Here is a 16,377-nt window from a genome sequence, read left to right as displayed (position 1 = left end):
GTAAGGTAAAGATAAAGGTTCCCCTCGCACATATGTGCTAGTTTTTTCTGACTCTAGGGGGCAGTGCTCATCTCCGTTTCAAACCCAAAGAGCCAGCACTGTCCGAAGAGGTCTCTGTGGTCATGTTGCCAGTATGACTAAATGCCAAAGACACACGGAACCCTTTTACCTTCCCACCCTATTTTTCTATTTGCATTTTTACATGCTTTTGAACTGCTAGGTTGGAAGAAGCTGGGACAAGTAACGGGAGCTCACTCCATTATGTGGCACTAGAGATTCAAACTGCCAACCTTTCTGATTGAGAAGCTCAGCATCTTAGCCACTGAGCCACCACATCCCCTAGTTTCAAAGTGCAACCAACTTTTATTGAACCATATAGCTCATATATGATATTCAAGCTACTTCAATAAAAAAGCTAAGAATCTTAGTTTTATATGTATCCAGGGAGTCCCACCATTGAGAGAAACAACAGAAAATCAGAAGAAGAAAATCAAGGATTTTGCTAAATGATCTTTTTTTTAGCAGAGGTTTCCATTAATTGAATATGCTTCGACATAATTCAAGCTACCTTCCCATTCTTCAACATTTTTTTTTGTATCATTTCCCCTTCTGCCATACTACCGTCCCAATCCTTCTGGAACAGATCTGAAAGATTTGCAGTGGTTACCTTCCAGACTCTACCAATGATTGCCATCAGATATAAGCCTCAGAATTTTGAGCATTAAGAAAGAAGAGTATTCGGTTTAGAAATTGTGGTTCAACATCAAAATCAATTAACTTTAGCATCCTGAAAGATGATGTATATATACTTGTATTTGTCAAAGGAAATAATTTACCAGTCTGAATGATCGGAGAACTGAGAGTCCTTCCACATTTGCTAGGCCGAGTTCAACCAAACTAAGGGTAACAATAAAACCATCAAAAATATTCCAGCCTTCTTGGAAATAATAATATGGATCCTTGGCTACTAGTTTAAGAAACATTTCTCCTGTGAAGATTCCAGTGAAAACCTAAAATGGGAAAGGCATATTTATCAATTTCCAAAAGCTTACAAATGTATTTGATAGATTTATTCTGATTTTTTTATTCATTATGTCTTCAAACATGTTGTGTTCTTTAATATCATTTTAAAACAGCACACGGAAACTGAAGGAATGATACTGGAAACTTGCATGAGGTTCTCTCTGCTAATAATTTGTTGATGTTTTGAACAGGAGAACAATGATTTTATCCCACTATCCAAAGCAACTATAAAGATATCTACAAATGTTAGGATTGGATTGTCTTTTATTTCCCTTAGAGCAACACACTGCTCAGATCGGTAATTTGATGGGCAGCAATCAAAGATCAGCTCTAAATGTGTGTGCAGACACAGTTCTATATTTTGTAACAATCTGGAAATGACAATTTTCACCTTTCAGCTTCTTCCCTCAAATACTTGGTGGTAAGATTTTTCTACTGCTGGTTTTTAACTGCTCATTTTTGTGTCATTTCAATGTGAGTTTAGTTTTTACTTACATTGATCCCAGTCGGTAAAATAAATTTAGATTACATAGTCTCAGTTTAAAGGCAGTTAGGAAAAGTGACTTAAAATCATCAGCAGTGAAAATTCTGGGAGGAAACTCCACAATTGGCTTGCAATTAGTGCAAGATTGCACTAATAATGGGTAGGTTCCTATATGAACAATGAGAAATTGGAATGTCATAAAGGGAGCTTAATACTCATAAATTTGTTGTGGTACCTTGATATTTGGGTTGCAGTGAGGATCAGAAATAATTTGTAATCTAGAAATTAGGTGAGATGAAGGCTTGATTGAGTTTACTAGGGGCGTATAAATTCAGAAATTTGCTTGTCCAAAAAGTATCAAACTATTACATTGTGATTGTTGCATTGTCAATGTACTTTTATTCTAAGTTTCATAAGTATTTTGATTAATAAAATGTGGATATTTTGGTAATTCTGATATTTTACATTTTAAAACTTTCTTTAAAAACATTGTTTCACTTCCTTTGTTATCACACTGAAATCAAACCAGAAAATAAATTCTCTTATTTTGACATATATGGACACAAAATTACTGTACACTGTTTTGTTTTTTTTAAATTACTCAGTGTATATTGCTAACCATATCTATCCAATCTATCTAATTAAGGCACTCGTTTCTTTTTTTTTAAAGAGATTTTAACTCTTTACTTAGTGCTGTTATTAACATCATTAGAAGAAACATTAATTAAAGGTACAATATTCAAGCTCACCAAGTTTCCAACATTAAGGACTTCCGCAAATCTTTCTGTCATTGGATAATGTTCCATTGCCATGAACAATGTATTTAAAACAATGCAAATTGTAATAGCAAGGTCAACAAATGGATCCATCACTATGATGTTAACAACATGCTTTATTTTCAGCCAATGAGGGCAGCAGTCCCAGATTAAGAAAATGTTTGCAAATTTGTACCAGCAAGGTGGGCATTTCTGTCGTGACTCTTCAAGTTCTGTTTAAAAACAAAGCAAAAGGTTTTCATTGTAACACAAACCAAGAAGTTATCTTTTATTGGTTTTGTTTTTTCAACTTTTAAGTATAAATAAAGAAAAAAGAACAATATCCAGTTATATTGGAAGAGAGATTTGGACATGTGAGAAATATAATATAAATAGTTTTACTACTCTAGGTCTACTCAAAAGAAAGTTAATTCTCGAGATGTAGACCCAGAGTCTCATTGCCATGTCTTCAATTCAGATCACCCTATTTAAAAAGGGATCTCTCAAATTAGAAAGTGGATAATAAAAATCAAACAATTATGTAAATATCAAGATAACATCTTTTTTAAGAAACACTACAATTTTAGATGGGATTAGTTTAAAAAAGTTATGAGAATAGATGCCAGAGTATAACATTATTATTGTATTATTCTGTTCCATATTATAACCCAAGATCACCAGAGAAAACTTATTAGAAGAAAATTCAGGATAGGCACGTACAGAATTTGGTGCCACCAATATGGTTTTTAGCTCAGATGGCTTTAAAAAGCAATTAAATTTGTGGAAAATAAACTCATTTATGTGTATTAGTCATAACAACTATTTACATGAAAACCATGACATTTGCTTGTCAGGGAACGTTAGTTGGGAGGACTATTATAAACAGAACTTGGTTTGTGGGCTTTCCAAAGACATCTGGTAATCATTACAGAACACAGGATACTGGGATTTGGTATAGCCCAGCAGAGATCTTCCTATGAAATCGTTCACATACGATAGAAATTCATATATGATGAGGCAACTCCTATGTTAGTCACTATGGAGGTCTGTTTAAAAATTGATACTGCTTGGAACCAGAAACATGAATTGTTCTTATATTATTGAAGCTTGCTATTGTTATTACAGAATGTAGGATTCCCCCCTCCCCCATTTACACTCACTTGTAAAAAAACAATGGTTATTCTTGATATTTTTGTCTGTGTATTCAGCTTTGTGCCTGATCTGTTTGATCATCCTGATCCTAGATTAAAAAAAGTGAACCCCTTGCTAGCGGAATCCCCTGTACCTTCCATAGTGTTTGTGAGTATACTAGCCACACTCATGGCTCTGTCTCTTAGGTTGGGGTCTTCCAAAAAGTCCATAGAAATATGGAAAGAACTTGATCTTCTTTTTTTCAATTCTGTTTCTGTTGTTGTGGCCTGAAAAAACAGAGGGTATAGTGTAAGATCATCCTGAAAATGGCAGTTCAAGATAACAAGTCATACAAAGAATCTCTTATTTTGAAGGCACCCATGCATCATGCTTTTGAATTATGTTTAGTTTTTCATGCCAAACATTTGCTACTTATTGAATTATTAACCTGGTATTTCAGTACATTGTAAGTTAGTTGTAAGAAATGAGTTCTCATTTTGACAATTGCTTCATTGCTATCCTTCTCAAATGACTCTCAAGGAACTTTCCATGATTGTTCAAATTTATTTCTCTAACCCTAACCCTGTCTTGTTTATTGTTGTTAGCTTTGCAAAATCCCACTTACCTATCCATTTCAACCTGAATTTCATTGAGATTTGCATCCACTGCATAGGACTGTCACTGTAGCCTTGGAAAACATATTAAACTTTGCCAAATTTACACCTATATATAACTACAGTTGAGATTTCTGTAAACATCCTCATAGCTTTTTTTAAAAAAAAATATGACACTTTGTGGGAGAAAAAATAAATTGCAATTGGTCAGTCATCAGCTATAATTCTATCATCATTTACTTGTGAACATTTCCCATATATAGGATTACGGCATAAATTCCAGGTTATCAATAAACATTAGATGATGTGGGAAAATAATGATGTGTCACTTGCTTATTTTTTGTATTTAAGATGGACAGCAAGCTTTTCATTCAAGCTTAATCAAAGGAAATGAAAAATAATATCCAGCATTGTCATGCTTCTCCAAATTGGCATAAAAGATCCAATTTTTTGTACAGAGAAAGATAAAATGTCTGTGTAGGACAACACATATTTGGCACACTGCAACTTGAACTGTATATATAATAATATGGTATTTCGATTAGATATATTTGTTTCATCAGCCTCATGATTTAACATCAGATTAAAAGACGCATGAAAATGCTCAATATAGAAAGTGAAATTTTGGAGTGATTTTACCAATGTTTGGGGAACCAGAACTTTTAGCCATATTGTTTGTATGTTGTAATGATGTTCATGAGACAGAATGTAATCAAATGTTCACAACCAAGGCAGAATCCATATGGCTTCAAAAGAGTTAACTTCCTTTTGGTTACGGAGAAAGATGTTCCTGGCCAGACACAATTAATTCAGAGCCAGATAAATAAGATATGGCAAGGTTTTGTCTGAATATAAAACACACAAAGCAAAATATTTTGCACATTTTCCAGATACTTTTCCCCCACTGTATTGCAAATATTAATGTAATAGACTGATTTTATTAGTAGATTAAAAAAAATATATTACAAGATGCAGGAGCATTCACAGCTTGACCAACCAAGGATCATTCCCAGGGATTCCATTCTGTAGAAACACTGGCTGGTGCATTAAGAAAAGGTCACCATGCCTGAACTATTTAAAACTTCCTTACATTGTCATCAGTAGCTGGTTTATCTATTATCACCTCTGGCAGAAGCTGTCCAACAGGCGATGTAGGAACAGATGGTCCACCAACCAAGGAAACCACCCCATTGCAATCCACAGTGCTGTGCATCTTCCCATTCACTGGAAACACTGCCAGCATCCTGGATGACCTACTGGCCTGACTAATGTTACTGTTGCGCCGTTCACCATGTCTGCGCGGCACAAAAAGAGAATCTCTTCTGCTATCATTATCTTCAAAAGTGCTGTGTTCATCATCAGCAAAGTCATTCTCTGATCCTATATCCTTTGCTCTACCTCTGAAGCTGAAAAGGCTTGTTCTGCTGTTGCGCCGTGGGGAAAATAGTGAGCCACGCATGCTCAGCAAAGACTGCAAGAAAAGACAAATGGATAGAAAGTTAGCAGACTATCCTGACCTCCACCGTTAAGAAGAAAGGATTCTCTTCCCCACACATATATACAGAACAGGAATGGGTTCCAGCAGCCGCTACTGCCGGTTCGCTTGTGGTTGCACAGCGCGCACACACGTGCTTGATGTGTGGGCATGCGCAGTACTATAAAAATACTTCTGTCCACGCACAGAAGCCAAACATAAGATGGTGGTGCTTATGGTGCCACTGGGAGAACAGGTTCAGGGGCGTGGCAGGCCTGGGTCGCTTCCCGTTCCGACAATCCAGGTCGCCAAATCATTATTGGTTCAGCCAGACCAGTTCAAACCGGTAGGAACCCACCACTGATACAAAATGCAAATATAGCCTCAGACAGTCCGTTTTTATGAGAGATTTTACTCTTAAGAGTTCCTATCTTTGCATTTCACTGAGTTCGTGCTACTGAAAGAGGGAAACCTGAGGCAAAAACCTTCAAATATCCAATAATTCAATATTTATTAAAACTCTCCTTCCCAAATACCTGAGATAAAATTTGGCTTACTACCTGTGCTAGGGCTTCAAATTTTATCCATGATTACTAAGGAATAAGCCCATCTAATTAAATATGATTGATTTATTCTTCTAACTAAACATGCATCTGAATATCTCTTTTGCATAAAGGTCTATAGAAAAAGGTCAGGGCACTACAAACTTGTTGAATGTTTAAAAATGTAAATAGGTTTTTGGAATTGGGAGTTTCCAACTCATTGGTATCAATTAAAACATCGTTTTCCACTATCTCTATGAATGCTTTGGCTTAGCTTGATTCTCAATATCTAAAATTATTTGCCTGCAATACAATGTATTTCTTTGATACTAATGTTAAGGATTATGATCTGTTGCCACTGAATCTATTACCAAAGTAGACTTCATAAGTTTCATGACTTCATGACTGAACCATAAGAAGCATGACAAAATTATTAGGAGTTAGTGTAAACCCTTAGTACATTATTTCAAAGAATGATTTCAACAACTCTGAAGTTTTTATTTCATGAAAAATTAACTCTCTGAAACAAGGGTCTCCACTACTAGTTCACGGACCATTTGGAACTGGTCCACACAAGCGGCGAGCCCGCACAGCCCCGTGAGGTTCCACTCATACAAGCAATGGGTGCTTGCGCTTGCACGCAAAACCCCACTTTCATGCCGCTTGCACAAAACCATCTCCTGTTCCCTCCGTACGCTGGTCCACCAAGCTTAAAAGGTTGGGGACCACATTCACCCTAGACTTAAAAACAAAAGCTTTCAACCTCCCAGTAGCAAACATGAATGAACAGAAGTGTTTTGTAAAAGATCTGTCCCTTTCAGACAGCATAACAAGACTGTACTTTTACCAGAGACAATAATGCTCGAGTTCCATAGTCATCACAGTTTATGAACCACAGTGGCACAACGGTTAGAGTGCAGTACTGCAGGCTACTTCTGTTGACTGCCGGCTGCCTGCAATTTGGCAGTTCAAATCTCAACAGGCTCAAGGTTAACTCATCCTTCCATCCTTCTGAGGTGGGTAAAATGAGGACCCAGATTGTTGGGGGCAATATGCTGACTCTGTAAACCGCTTAGGGAAGGCTGTAAAGCACTGAAAAGCAGTATATAAGTCTAAGTGCTATTGCTATTACCTGATGGGGAGAAGAATGCTTCCGTTCTAGTGTTAACCTATTCCCTTCAATAGAGAATCGGCAACCTTTTCTCTTGAAACTTTCTTCAGATTCAGATCTATGAAACTCATCTTCATCTTTTTCCTCTCCACCACATTGTTCTTTTTGTTTTCTCTTCTTCCTTCTATTTCTTCTTTCTTTGGCACTCTTGGAACTCAATTTTGATGTTTCAGATGAGCTTTCTGAATGTCCCCCCGTTCCACCTCTTACGCTGGGATCGTTAGATTCTGCAGATGCAGTTGCTGCAGCAATCGCCGCTGCCTGCCAGGAAGCATTAGTAGCATTGGTATATTTTATTGGTTTTATGAAAAGAGCAGCTTTCTTAATTTTAACATGAAAAATCCACAAGGAAAAAACAATGCATAATGTAATATTTAAATTAAAAACAAAACAAAACAAAAAGAATATTTATTGTTGTCTTGCACTTAGATTTAAAATATTACTATATTTCATTCATTGGCCTAATTTAAGAAATGTGATGCTAAGTAGTCTTTCTTAAACCAGATAAAAACACAAGAAGGCATTCATTACACAAAGAGTTCCAATTCAAGTTCTCCACCAACTTAGCTCATCCAGGCATCCCCATCCTAGGTCCATATTTAGATGATCTCCTTTTCATAGGTCTGAAGAACTAGGTTTCTGTCACTTAAAATGTGCACCCACTCTTTTGGCCTTCCCACAGATACTGAAGAGATGGCTGGGTCAACTAGCCTGGGGCCCCAGTGGGGACATGGCACTTTAGATGTGGCTAATGGATTAGAGAACACCCCACTTTCTACCTTTGCACACTTTGCTCTCTCCCTCTTCATTTGGTTCAGTTTTATTTAGCTGCATTTTAAATGTAAGATCCCCCATTTACTGTTTTAATGTTTTCAGTGAATTTTCATTGCATGTCTGTAAGTTGCCTAGATTCACACCCCCGGCATGATGGAGTATCATCAAGCGTTTGTTCCATATTTGGGAGGCTCTGGGCAAAGTGATTTTGGTGTCCTACTTGTCGTGGTGTCCTTTGTCCCCGTGGCAACAACTATAAAGAAACACCTGGAATCATCTCAGCTGGTGCCACAGGATGAATGGCCTTATGATGAAGGTGATCTTCATTTTAGGCTCCCTACCAGCATTTCTAATACTGTGCCATTTTGAAGCAACAATAAATTAATGGTACTGGGATGCAAACAGCATCTGCACCCTATCTTACTAGAGCGGACTTGCTGTGCTTTTCTCAAGGCTAAGGGACCGCTATTTTCCGTGGCTGCTCGTACCAGGGCTCTTGAGCTCATTTAAGCTGATTAAGACCAAAAGGAGCCACATAGTTTCTGCTAGGGAGTATGACAGCATTCAAGTTTCCCCAGCATTGATAGGTTTATTTGTTTAGTAAATTTATATGGCCACCCGTCTCAAAACAATGGCTCTGGTCTGCCTACAAGAATAAAAACCAACAATAATTAGAACCACAAACCACATCACAAATGGCTGAAGACACAAAAATCAATTCCAGGCTACAATTAAAAACAAACAAACACAATATTAAGCTGATCAACCAGCAGAGCCTGTTTAACTTCCTGTCACAAACACCTGAGCTGGGACAACTGGAGATTAAAATGATAACTTACTCCCCACTTCCAGCTAAGTTGCACTGGCAACAATGATGAATAGTTGCCCATGAATAGGCCTGTGCAAAAATGGCACTTAGTAAATTACTAGGTTTGAAACCCAATGCATGTTTACTAAGAAGCAAGCACTTTTTAACTCCCTGTAGAATATATTTAGGTTGGAGTGTAGGTACATAAAGTATATCATTTTGCACATATACAGTACCTATAGGGCTATGCAAACCAGCTGCACTCTTTCAATCCCAATGGACACTTAGGTAACAAAAGTTTTATTAAAACAAAGGCGACTTGCATTCAGGGGAAAATACTGTTGTATCTGCAACTTGCACAAGCTGCAAACAGAGAGAGAATACATATTGTATCTCATCTTAAGCAGGCTGAGAACACTCTCAATCCACAAATCCAGAGGGAGAGAGGTGAGTTTTGGATCATCTACCAGTCTCATTTTATCCCAACTCTTCTTTTTCCTGGGATTAGAAAAAGGGTCCATCCTTTTACAACCAAGCAAAAATTGCTGGACTATGGCAGGTAAGAGGTGAAATGCATAATGTCCCAAACAGCCTCCACTGCATAGCTGAATTCTCCCTAAGTCTAATATTGTTTATTTCATTGCCCAAGCTTTGTAACAATGTGTACAGATAATCCTCATTTAGTAACTGTCTTGGATAGGGACCGTTCACAAATACAACAGTTGTATATAGTAATTAAAAATCAATTTCTAATCAGTGTATACTCTTAACTGACAATATGTTGGGGTGAGATAACCCTGGCATTGCTGCACAAGAAGACTTTAGCTAAATGAGAAAGTAGCAACCAGCAATCTTTGCAATCTCTCTCTCTTTCCATTTCTTTCTCTCTGTCAAGTGGTTTGCTTAGCGACCATTTTGCTAGAAGTAATTGTAGTTGCTAAATGAGGACTACCTTCAGTCTTATATGAGCACACCAGGTTGTACATAGGGGTATTACTTTTTATTTTTATTAAAAGTTTTAATGAGTTTTACAATTATATAACTTTCCCCTTCCCTCCCTCCCCTCAATCCCACATCACCTCCCCCCTCCCCCCCAACCTCCCAGAGCAAATACAGGGTATAAACATTTAGCAACCATACACTAAAATAAACTAATTAACTTTAGGATTTTCCCTCGCTTGTACACTTTCTTTTACTTCTTTTGTGGGTTATAACATTAACTTGAAACTCAGTTGAAATCTCCTATTTATTTCTTTTAATGGAGACTCCAGGCAATAAATGAGTTAATTGTAGCCAATTTAACAGTTTTATTCTAGTATCTGAATTATTATTTTGGGGCTTTTTCTCTGCGAGTAAACTGGAGTATTGTTGGATAACCCTAAACCTATAAGCAAATATGAGAACTGTACAATTCCGCTGCATAAATTTCCAGGTGTTGGAATAGACTCTTAGCACTGGTCATGCTGGCTGGGCTGAAGAATGTGGTTAAAGTTCAACAATATCTGGAAAATCATGCTTCTCATCCATGTTTTAAAGAGTAGCAGTTCTCTGTTAGGCTTATATCAACTTGCTATATTCCTCCATAAGCTTATTTATTGTACATTTAAAGCCAGCTACACATTTTTCCTATCAAAAATATACCTGAACCCCTTCTTGATGTTTTTTCAGCTGTTCCAGCATCTGTTGGAACTCTGCCTCTTTCTGCTCAGCTTCTTCCATGGTGGCTTGATTCTGCTCATCATAAGCCATGGCAACAACAGCCAGGATCAAGTTGATCAGGTAGAAAGAACCCAAGAAAATCACCAGGACAAAAAAGATCATGTACGTTTTGCCAGCAGCACGTAGAGTCTGGGAAAAACCAATAACAGTTGACGTTTTAAAACAAATATATATATATCTATATATATATATCTATATCTATCTATCTATCTATATATATATATATATATATATATATATATATATATATATATATATATATATATATATATATATATATATGTGTGTGTGTGTGTATATATATATATATATATATATATATATATATATATATATATATATATATATATATATATATATATATATATATATATGTGATACTCAAGCATCATGCCATTTATGCTTGAATAATTCATTTAACATTCTTTTGAAACTGGTATGCTTAAGATATTGCTACCTAAATAATTCTCTCTCACCAGCTGATAAAGATTTTCCCAGAAATCCTGAGTCATCAGTCGAAAGAGAGACAAGAAGGCCCAGCTGAATGTATCAAAACTTGTATAATCGTAGTTTGGATTCCTTCCAGCTTTTATGCAAAAATAGCCTTCTGGACATTGACTGAAATAAACAAATAAATACAAGTGCGTTCATTAATGCTAGTGAAATACCTACCATGTATAGAATTCATGCTTGCCTACATTCCCATATTAGTCTAATAGATTTTTTTTTAAAGTTTGCCTTAACATTTATTTTTCAAGGTCAAATCTATTCCTTTTAGTTTACAATTTTAATGCCCATATTTTTTCAAATAATTCAAATAAGGCACTGTATTATTTTCACAAATTGATTATTTGTGCAGAGTTTTGGTCAATAAACATTCTTTTTCCTGGCCATCTACATTCCTAATTCAGAGAAAAATAACTGACTTTAATTTCATAAATTACTTAAAAATATAAAATTAGATAAATTCATATTCAAATACTTAATAAGCATCTTTCTCCCTATACATGCTTGTTGTTTTTTCTCATTATTGAGACAATTTTGCATGGGAAACAGCTCTTTCAGAAACAGACTGGAATTCTGGATTTTTCATGACACTACTACCTTCTTTTTTGTCTCTTTCTTATTTATTTAATCATGGAGAAAATCTATGTGATTGCTAGGAATTGAAAATAACTTGACGGCATATAACCAATCAATTGACTATTTATTTCCAATGCTACACAATTAAATAATTACAGAGCTTACCATAGTAAACATTAAACGTATCTGAGCAAATTAGTCCCAATGTATAAGGCAGAACATATATTAAATCAATTATAATGTACAAGTCAATATCAAAACCTGTTGTAGCTATTGTAAAAGTTTGGTAATAGGTCTTACCCTGCGTCAGAACTGTTACCACAAAGCAAAGCATCATTTTGTCCTTCCAAAAAATAAAAATTATCTGTGTGAATAAAAAAAATTAAAAACAGTTAGCAATCCTAACCCAATCTATATCTACTTTGCCCAATGACCCTTCATTCCTGCAATAATTCTACCAGCAGTTCCTACGCAAACAGCAATTAAGTAACAATTGTAACATGTGCCTGTGCAGATGGACTGAACAAGGAACTCAAATAAAAAGTAGATAAGGTTGAATGGTTAAAATGAGAGCATGATATAAAACTAATTCACAGGGACCATTAAAATTGTTATGGCCTACAAGTGATTCTACCTGCATATGTTCTATTCAAGAGAGTTTTGCAAGCTTATTTTCATAGTAGCAAGAAGCCAAGGATAACTGCATTCTCATCTCCAACTAAGCCAAAGTACTCAGAGACTAGACAAGTTGAATTAAATGCAGTGATACTTAAGAGGCAAAAGAAAACTTTTCAGACTTTGCAGATCTGGTCCTCTTAGCTGTTGTAAACCTATTTGTTCTTGAGTTGCAAATAAGTTTGATTTTTGATTGAGAAAAGGACTTTTCCCAACTTCTCAATCTTAGTAGGATCCTCCAAATATTTAACTCCAAGTTGTGAGAAACCTTGAAGATCTACTTAAAAAGTACTAGGCCAATCTCCTCCCACCATTTTTAATTTTGTTTCCAACTTCATTAGACATTTTTCATCCTACCATAGTATATAGAGGCAAACAACAAAAAGCCAGGTTAAAAGCCACAAGAATCAAATAATGAATATTTTTTTAAAAAATAACTTTACTTCCTAACCCATTTATGCAGCTAGCAGCTAGCATGGAAACCCAAAAAGCCAAAGGGATCATTGAACTAATCAACTTATTCAAGGTACAAATGGCTCAAATATCCTACTTCTAACACATTATATGAAGACCTAGCTCTCTGGAGAAGGCTGTGATGCTGGAAAAGGCACAATAAAATGGAAGAGGGCAACCAGAAAGAAGGCAGATAAACTCAGTTACAATGGCAATAGGTGTACTATTGGAAGATCTGAAAAACCAAGGTAGGGATAGATTGTTAGAGAGAATATATAGTGAGAGTTCACTATTTAAATTATTTTATTGCCTATGTATTTTCATTCTGATTTTATGTGGCAAGGTAAACTACCCTAGCATAAATGTTTATGACAGGAGAATGGACATGTCTTTCAAAAATAAAATATATAATGTTCAAAGAGACTCACTTACTGATTTTTACAATGGCAAATTTAAGACAATAGAGAACATAGCTTGGCTAAATCAAGCTGAGTAGCTTGGGAGGATGGGCATGGACAACATTTCATAATTTGATAGAGTACAGCATCTTCCATCTTATTGTATCTTAACACTGTCAATAAATCTGAACCATAATTGTGCAATATCAAGGAATGCCATTAGAACCCCCCCCCCCGAAAAAGTATATTCTTACTTTCATCTTGTATGTATGCATTCCAGTCAAATTGGGTAGCGTTCAATGTACTGTTTTCTCCAAATGTAGCATTAAATATATCAGTATCATTATCTGTAGCATTTGGTGGATTCCAATACAAGCATTTATGCCTCAAGTTGCCCATGAACAGCTGGAGTCCTATGAGAGCAAAGACACTCAGACAAAATACTGTCAGAATCATCACATCGGATAGTTTCTTCACAGACTGAATGAGAGCTCCCACAATTGTCTTCAGACCTGGAAGCAGAAGAACATCTTGAGTTCAAGTGAAAAGACAGATGGGAAAAAGAAACCACAACAAAATGGTGACACCCCCCCCCCCCAGTAATGTTAAAGAAACCCTCATGCAGAAGCTCAAATCAATGGCCCTGTTGGTTTGTGAACTAAAATTTTAAATGGTTCTGTCTCTTGTGGCAATGTATTTTGTGAGGATGAGGCCCAGAAGTTTATGCTCCTTGAAATTGTGGATGAAAATGTATTGTGCTTTTTTAAAACAAAGAATAACTTGTTTTAATGATAAAACAAGTGTGTGTGCTATCATGCTTTTTCCCTCACAAAGGAAATTTTCCAATCACACTAAGCCTAAGCACGTTACACCAAAATAAGGAATATGGCTATCAGTGCAGCTCGCTCCAGCATAAACACGTTTAGGCATATGGATTGGAATGGATTAATGACTTTTTTTTTTAACTGCCAACTTCTCTTGCCCCAAACCATCAGATTTATAATGCCTTATTCTTCCCTTGAATCAAATTAAGGTAGAAGAAAATGAAATTGGAAAAAATAATAGTCTCTTATGCACACCCTCTCTTTCTCTCCGCTCTTATATATCTTACTCTGTTATATTTGACTAATTTCAAATATTTCATGATGCCAAATAATGATTCAGACATGAGTTCCATTAAAGTATTAAGGACAAACATCGTTTTCCATTTTGCAGGTAAAAAAACAGATGGCTAAACCAAGATTGCATGGTTATGCTTTTGTCACAGCTTGACCTCAAAGCTTGACATTCTGTGATGCAAATCACACAGGCCGTGTTCTGCAGCATGTCATGCAACAATGTGTTAAACGCAAAGGCTGATTTCAAAAATGAATAAGCAAATGGCAAAAAGCAAAGGATCACAAGATTAATTTCTTTTCAGTACATGATTCCTGCTTTTTTTCTTCTTCTTGGTTTTTTTAAATGAGTGAGCAAGCAACGAGGCTTATGGTGAAAAAATGTATTTTCAATTCCCATGGAGTTCTAAAAAGTCAGCCTCTGGGTTTAACCTAGCTCTCACCTGGGATGACTGATATTGTTTTCAATGCCCGGAGAACTCTGAATGTTCTCAATGCTGAGACATTACCCAGGTCCACAAACTCTGTCACATATCTGTAATAGGGGAGTTCACACACAAACACAAGGACAGGATAAAAAGGAACAGTTGGACAGATACAAGGGACCTAACACCTTACACCACTTACATCTTACCTGGGATTACAGAAATAGTTTTCAAAGCTCTCAATACTCTGAAAGTTCGAAGAGCTGAAACATTGCCTAGGTTTACAAATTCTGTTATATACCTGTAGAATTAAACCACAGTTATTCAGAATTGAGGTAGACTTCACTGTACTTACTTGGGGGCTTCATCAAGACCCCTTGGTAACTTTAGGGGAAAAATAAATATCAACATCTTCTATTAAGAGCTTTTAACAATGATAGTTTATACCGCAGAACAATATGTACCCAGGGACCTCAGTATGAACATCTATGCCCTTCATATAAAGCAACAGAAGCTATATTGGTCCATTAGAAAAAAATAGCTTTCTTTTGATCAATCCAAATGACACAACAATTGAACAAGCTACCATGTTCTCCAAAATTGTTCGTTATGTCGGATATTTAAAAAAATGAATGAGAAAGGATGATAATCGTCGTCGTCATCATCATCATCATCATCATCATCATCATCATCATCATCATCATCATCATCATCACAATATTAGGCCAGACATTACAGCCTGTATGAATGTATCAGAATTAAGTTCAATCCATGGAAGGTTTGAACATTTTAAGAAAAAGCAAGGGATTGTGCCTCTTGGCAGAGAGAGGGGGGGGGGGAATCAACCATTCTTGCATCAAGAAACTTAATTCATAATCTTGGGTGCTTGAAAAACATTTTTCCCCCTGTTAGAAAGCTGAAATATACAGATTTTGATTCTCAGACACCTACTCTATTAATGTACTATGTATTCTACATTATTAGACACTGTTCCAGTTACTTTGCTGTATGAATGCACTTACATGGTTTCACAAACAAAAGCAGAACACTATTATTGTCCTCAAATCAAGCAGGCAAGGGAAAAAAATAGCAAATGAGGCGATCTTAATTATTGTATATATGCTGTAATTACAGACAACAACGGTGACATAAGAATATATTGTCTGCTCTGTTTTATTTTATCCAGAAAAAATAAATTAGCTCAATAGTTGGACTGACTAATACTATTGAAAATGTATTGGTCATAATGTTATCATGATCCTTAATTGATTAAAGCATATTTTAATTACAATAGCCTCTATGCTCCAGTATATTATGTTGGAGTACATAGAAAGATAGACATCAATATATGTCAATAAAAAGAGGGTGGAATAAAAAGGAATGGAAAACTTACGCAAATGTAATGACAGTGAAATCGAGCCAGTTCCAGGGATCTCTGAGGAAGGTGAAACCATCTATACAAAAGCCCCTTGCAATTATTTTTATAAGGGATTCAAAGGTATATATTCCTGTGAATGTATATCTGGTAAAAACAAAACAACATATCCATTCTTAATGCAAATGGTTTTTAAAAACTCAGAGAAGTCAGAATTGCCACCCTAGATCTTACAAGCCTCCTGCCCCGCTTTGTGGGTAATATGGGGACTTCTTCCCATATTATTGAAGAAATCAAAAGCACCCATAGAAAAAAAAAGCCCATGCTTTACTCTCCACTTCCTAGACATTAAGGTAAC

The 16,377-nt window shown here is 36.0% G+C and overlaps 1 protein-coding gene across 4 annotated transcripts in view; it reads right to left on the bottom strand.

Moving 5' to 3' along the window:
• The window catches only part of LOC106541394 (sodium channel protein type 1 subunit alpha), a 102,206-nt gene that overhangs the window by 35,038 nt on the left and 50,791 nt on the right, over positions 1 to 16,377 (bottom strand). Inside the window, exons 5-15 of one of the 4 annotated variants that reach the window (XM_087709508.1) lie at positions 16,038 to 16,166; positions 14,854 to 14,945; positions 13,359 to 13,616; positions 11,879 to 11,942; positions 10,972 to 11,113; positions 10,418 to 10,624; positions 7,156 to 7,455; positions 5,098 to 5,478; positions 3,548 to 3,680; positions 2,257 to 2,495; positions 837 to 1,010 (exon numbers count right to left, since the gene is read on the bottom strand). In XM_087709508.1, the coding sequence (XP_087565634.1) occupies positions 837 to 1,010; positions 2,257 to 2,495; positions 3,548 to 3,680; positions 5,098 to 5,478; positions 7,156 to 7,455; positions 10,418 to 10,624; positions 10,972 to 11,113; positions 11,879 to 11,942; positions 13,359 to 13,616; positions 14,854 to 14,945; positions 16,038 to 16,166 (2,119 nt within the window). Of the gene's footprint in view, positions 1 to 836; positions 1,011 to 2,256; positions 2,496 to 3,547; positions 3,681 to 5,097; positions 5,479 to 7,155; positions 7,456 to 10,417; positions 10,625 to 10,971; positions 11,114 to 11,878; positions 11,943 to 13,358; positions 13,617 to 14,662; positions 14,755 to 14,853; positions 14,946 to 16,037; positions 16,167 to 16,377 lie in introns of all 4 variants that reach the window. The other 3 variants (XM_087709514.1, XM_087709523.1, XM_087709519.1) reach the window with 3 other exon arrangements.

The sequence above is a fragment of the Thamnophis sirtalis genome, unplaced genomic scaffold (assembly GCF_051295495.1).
Source record: "Thamnophis sirtalis isolate CommonGarterSnake01/CBP01778 unplaced genomic scaffold, rThaSir2_p1.2 scaffold_1, whole genome shotgun sequence".
In the NCBI taxonomy this organism is placed as follows: Eukaryota; Metazoa; Chordata; class Lepidosauria; order Squamata; family Natricidae; genus Thamnophis; species Thamnophis sirtalis.
Note: the sequence above shows the minus strand (reverse complement) of the source record. Positions and strands in the feature narration are given on the sequence as shown.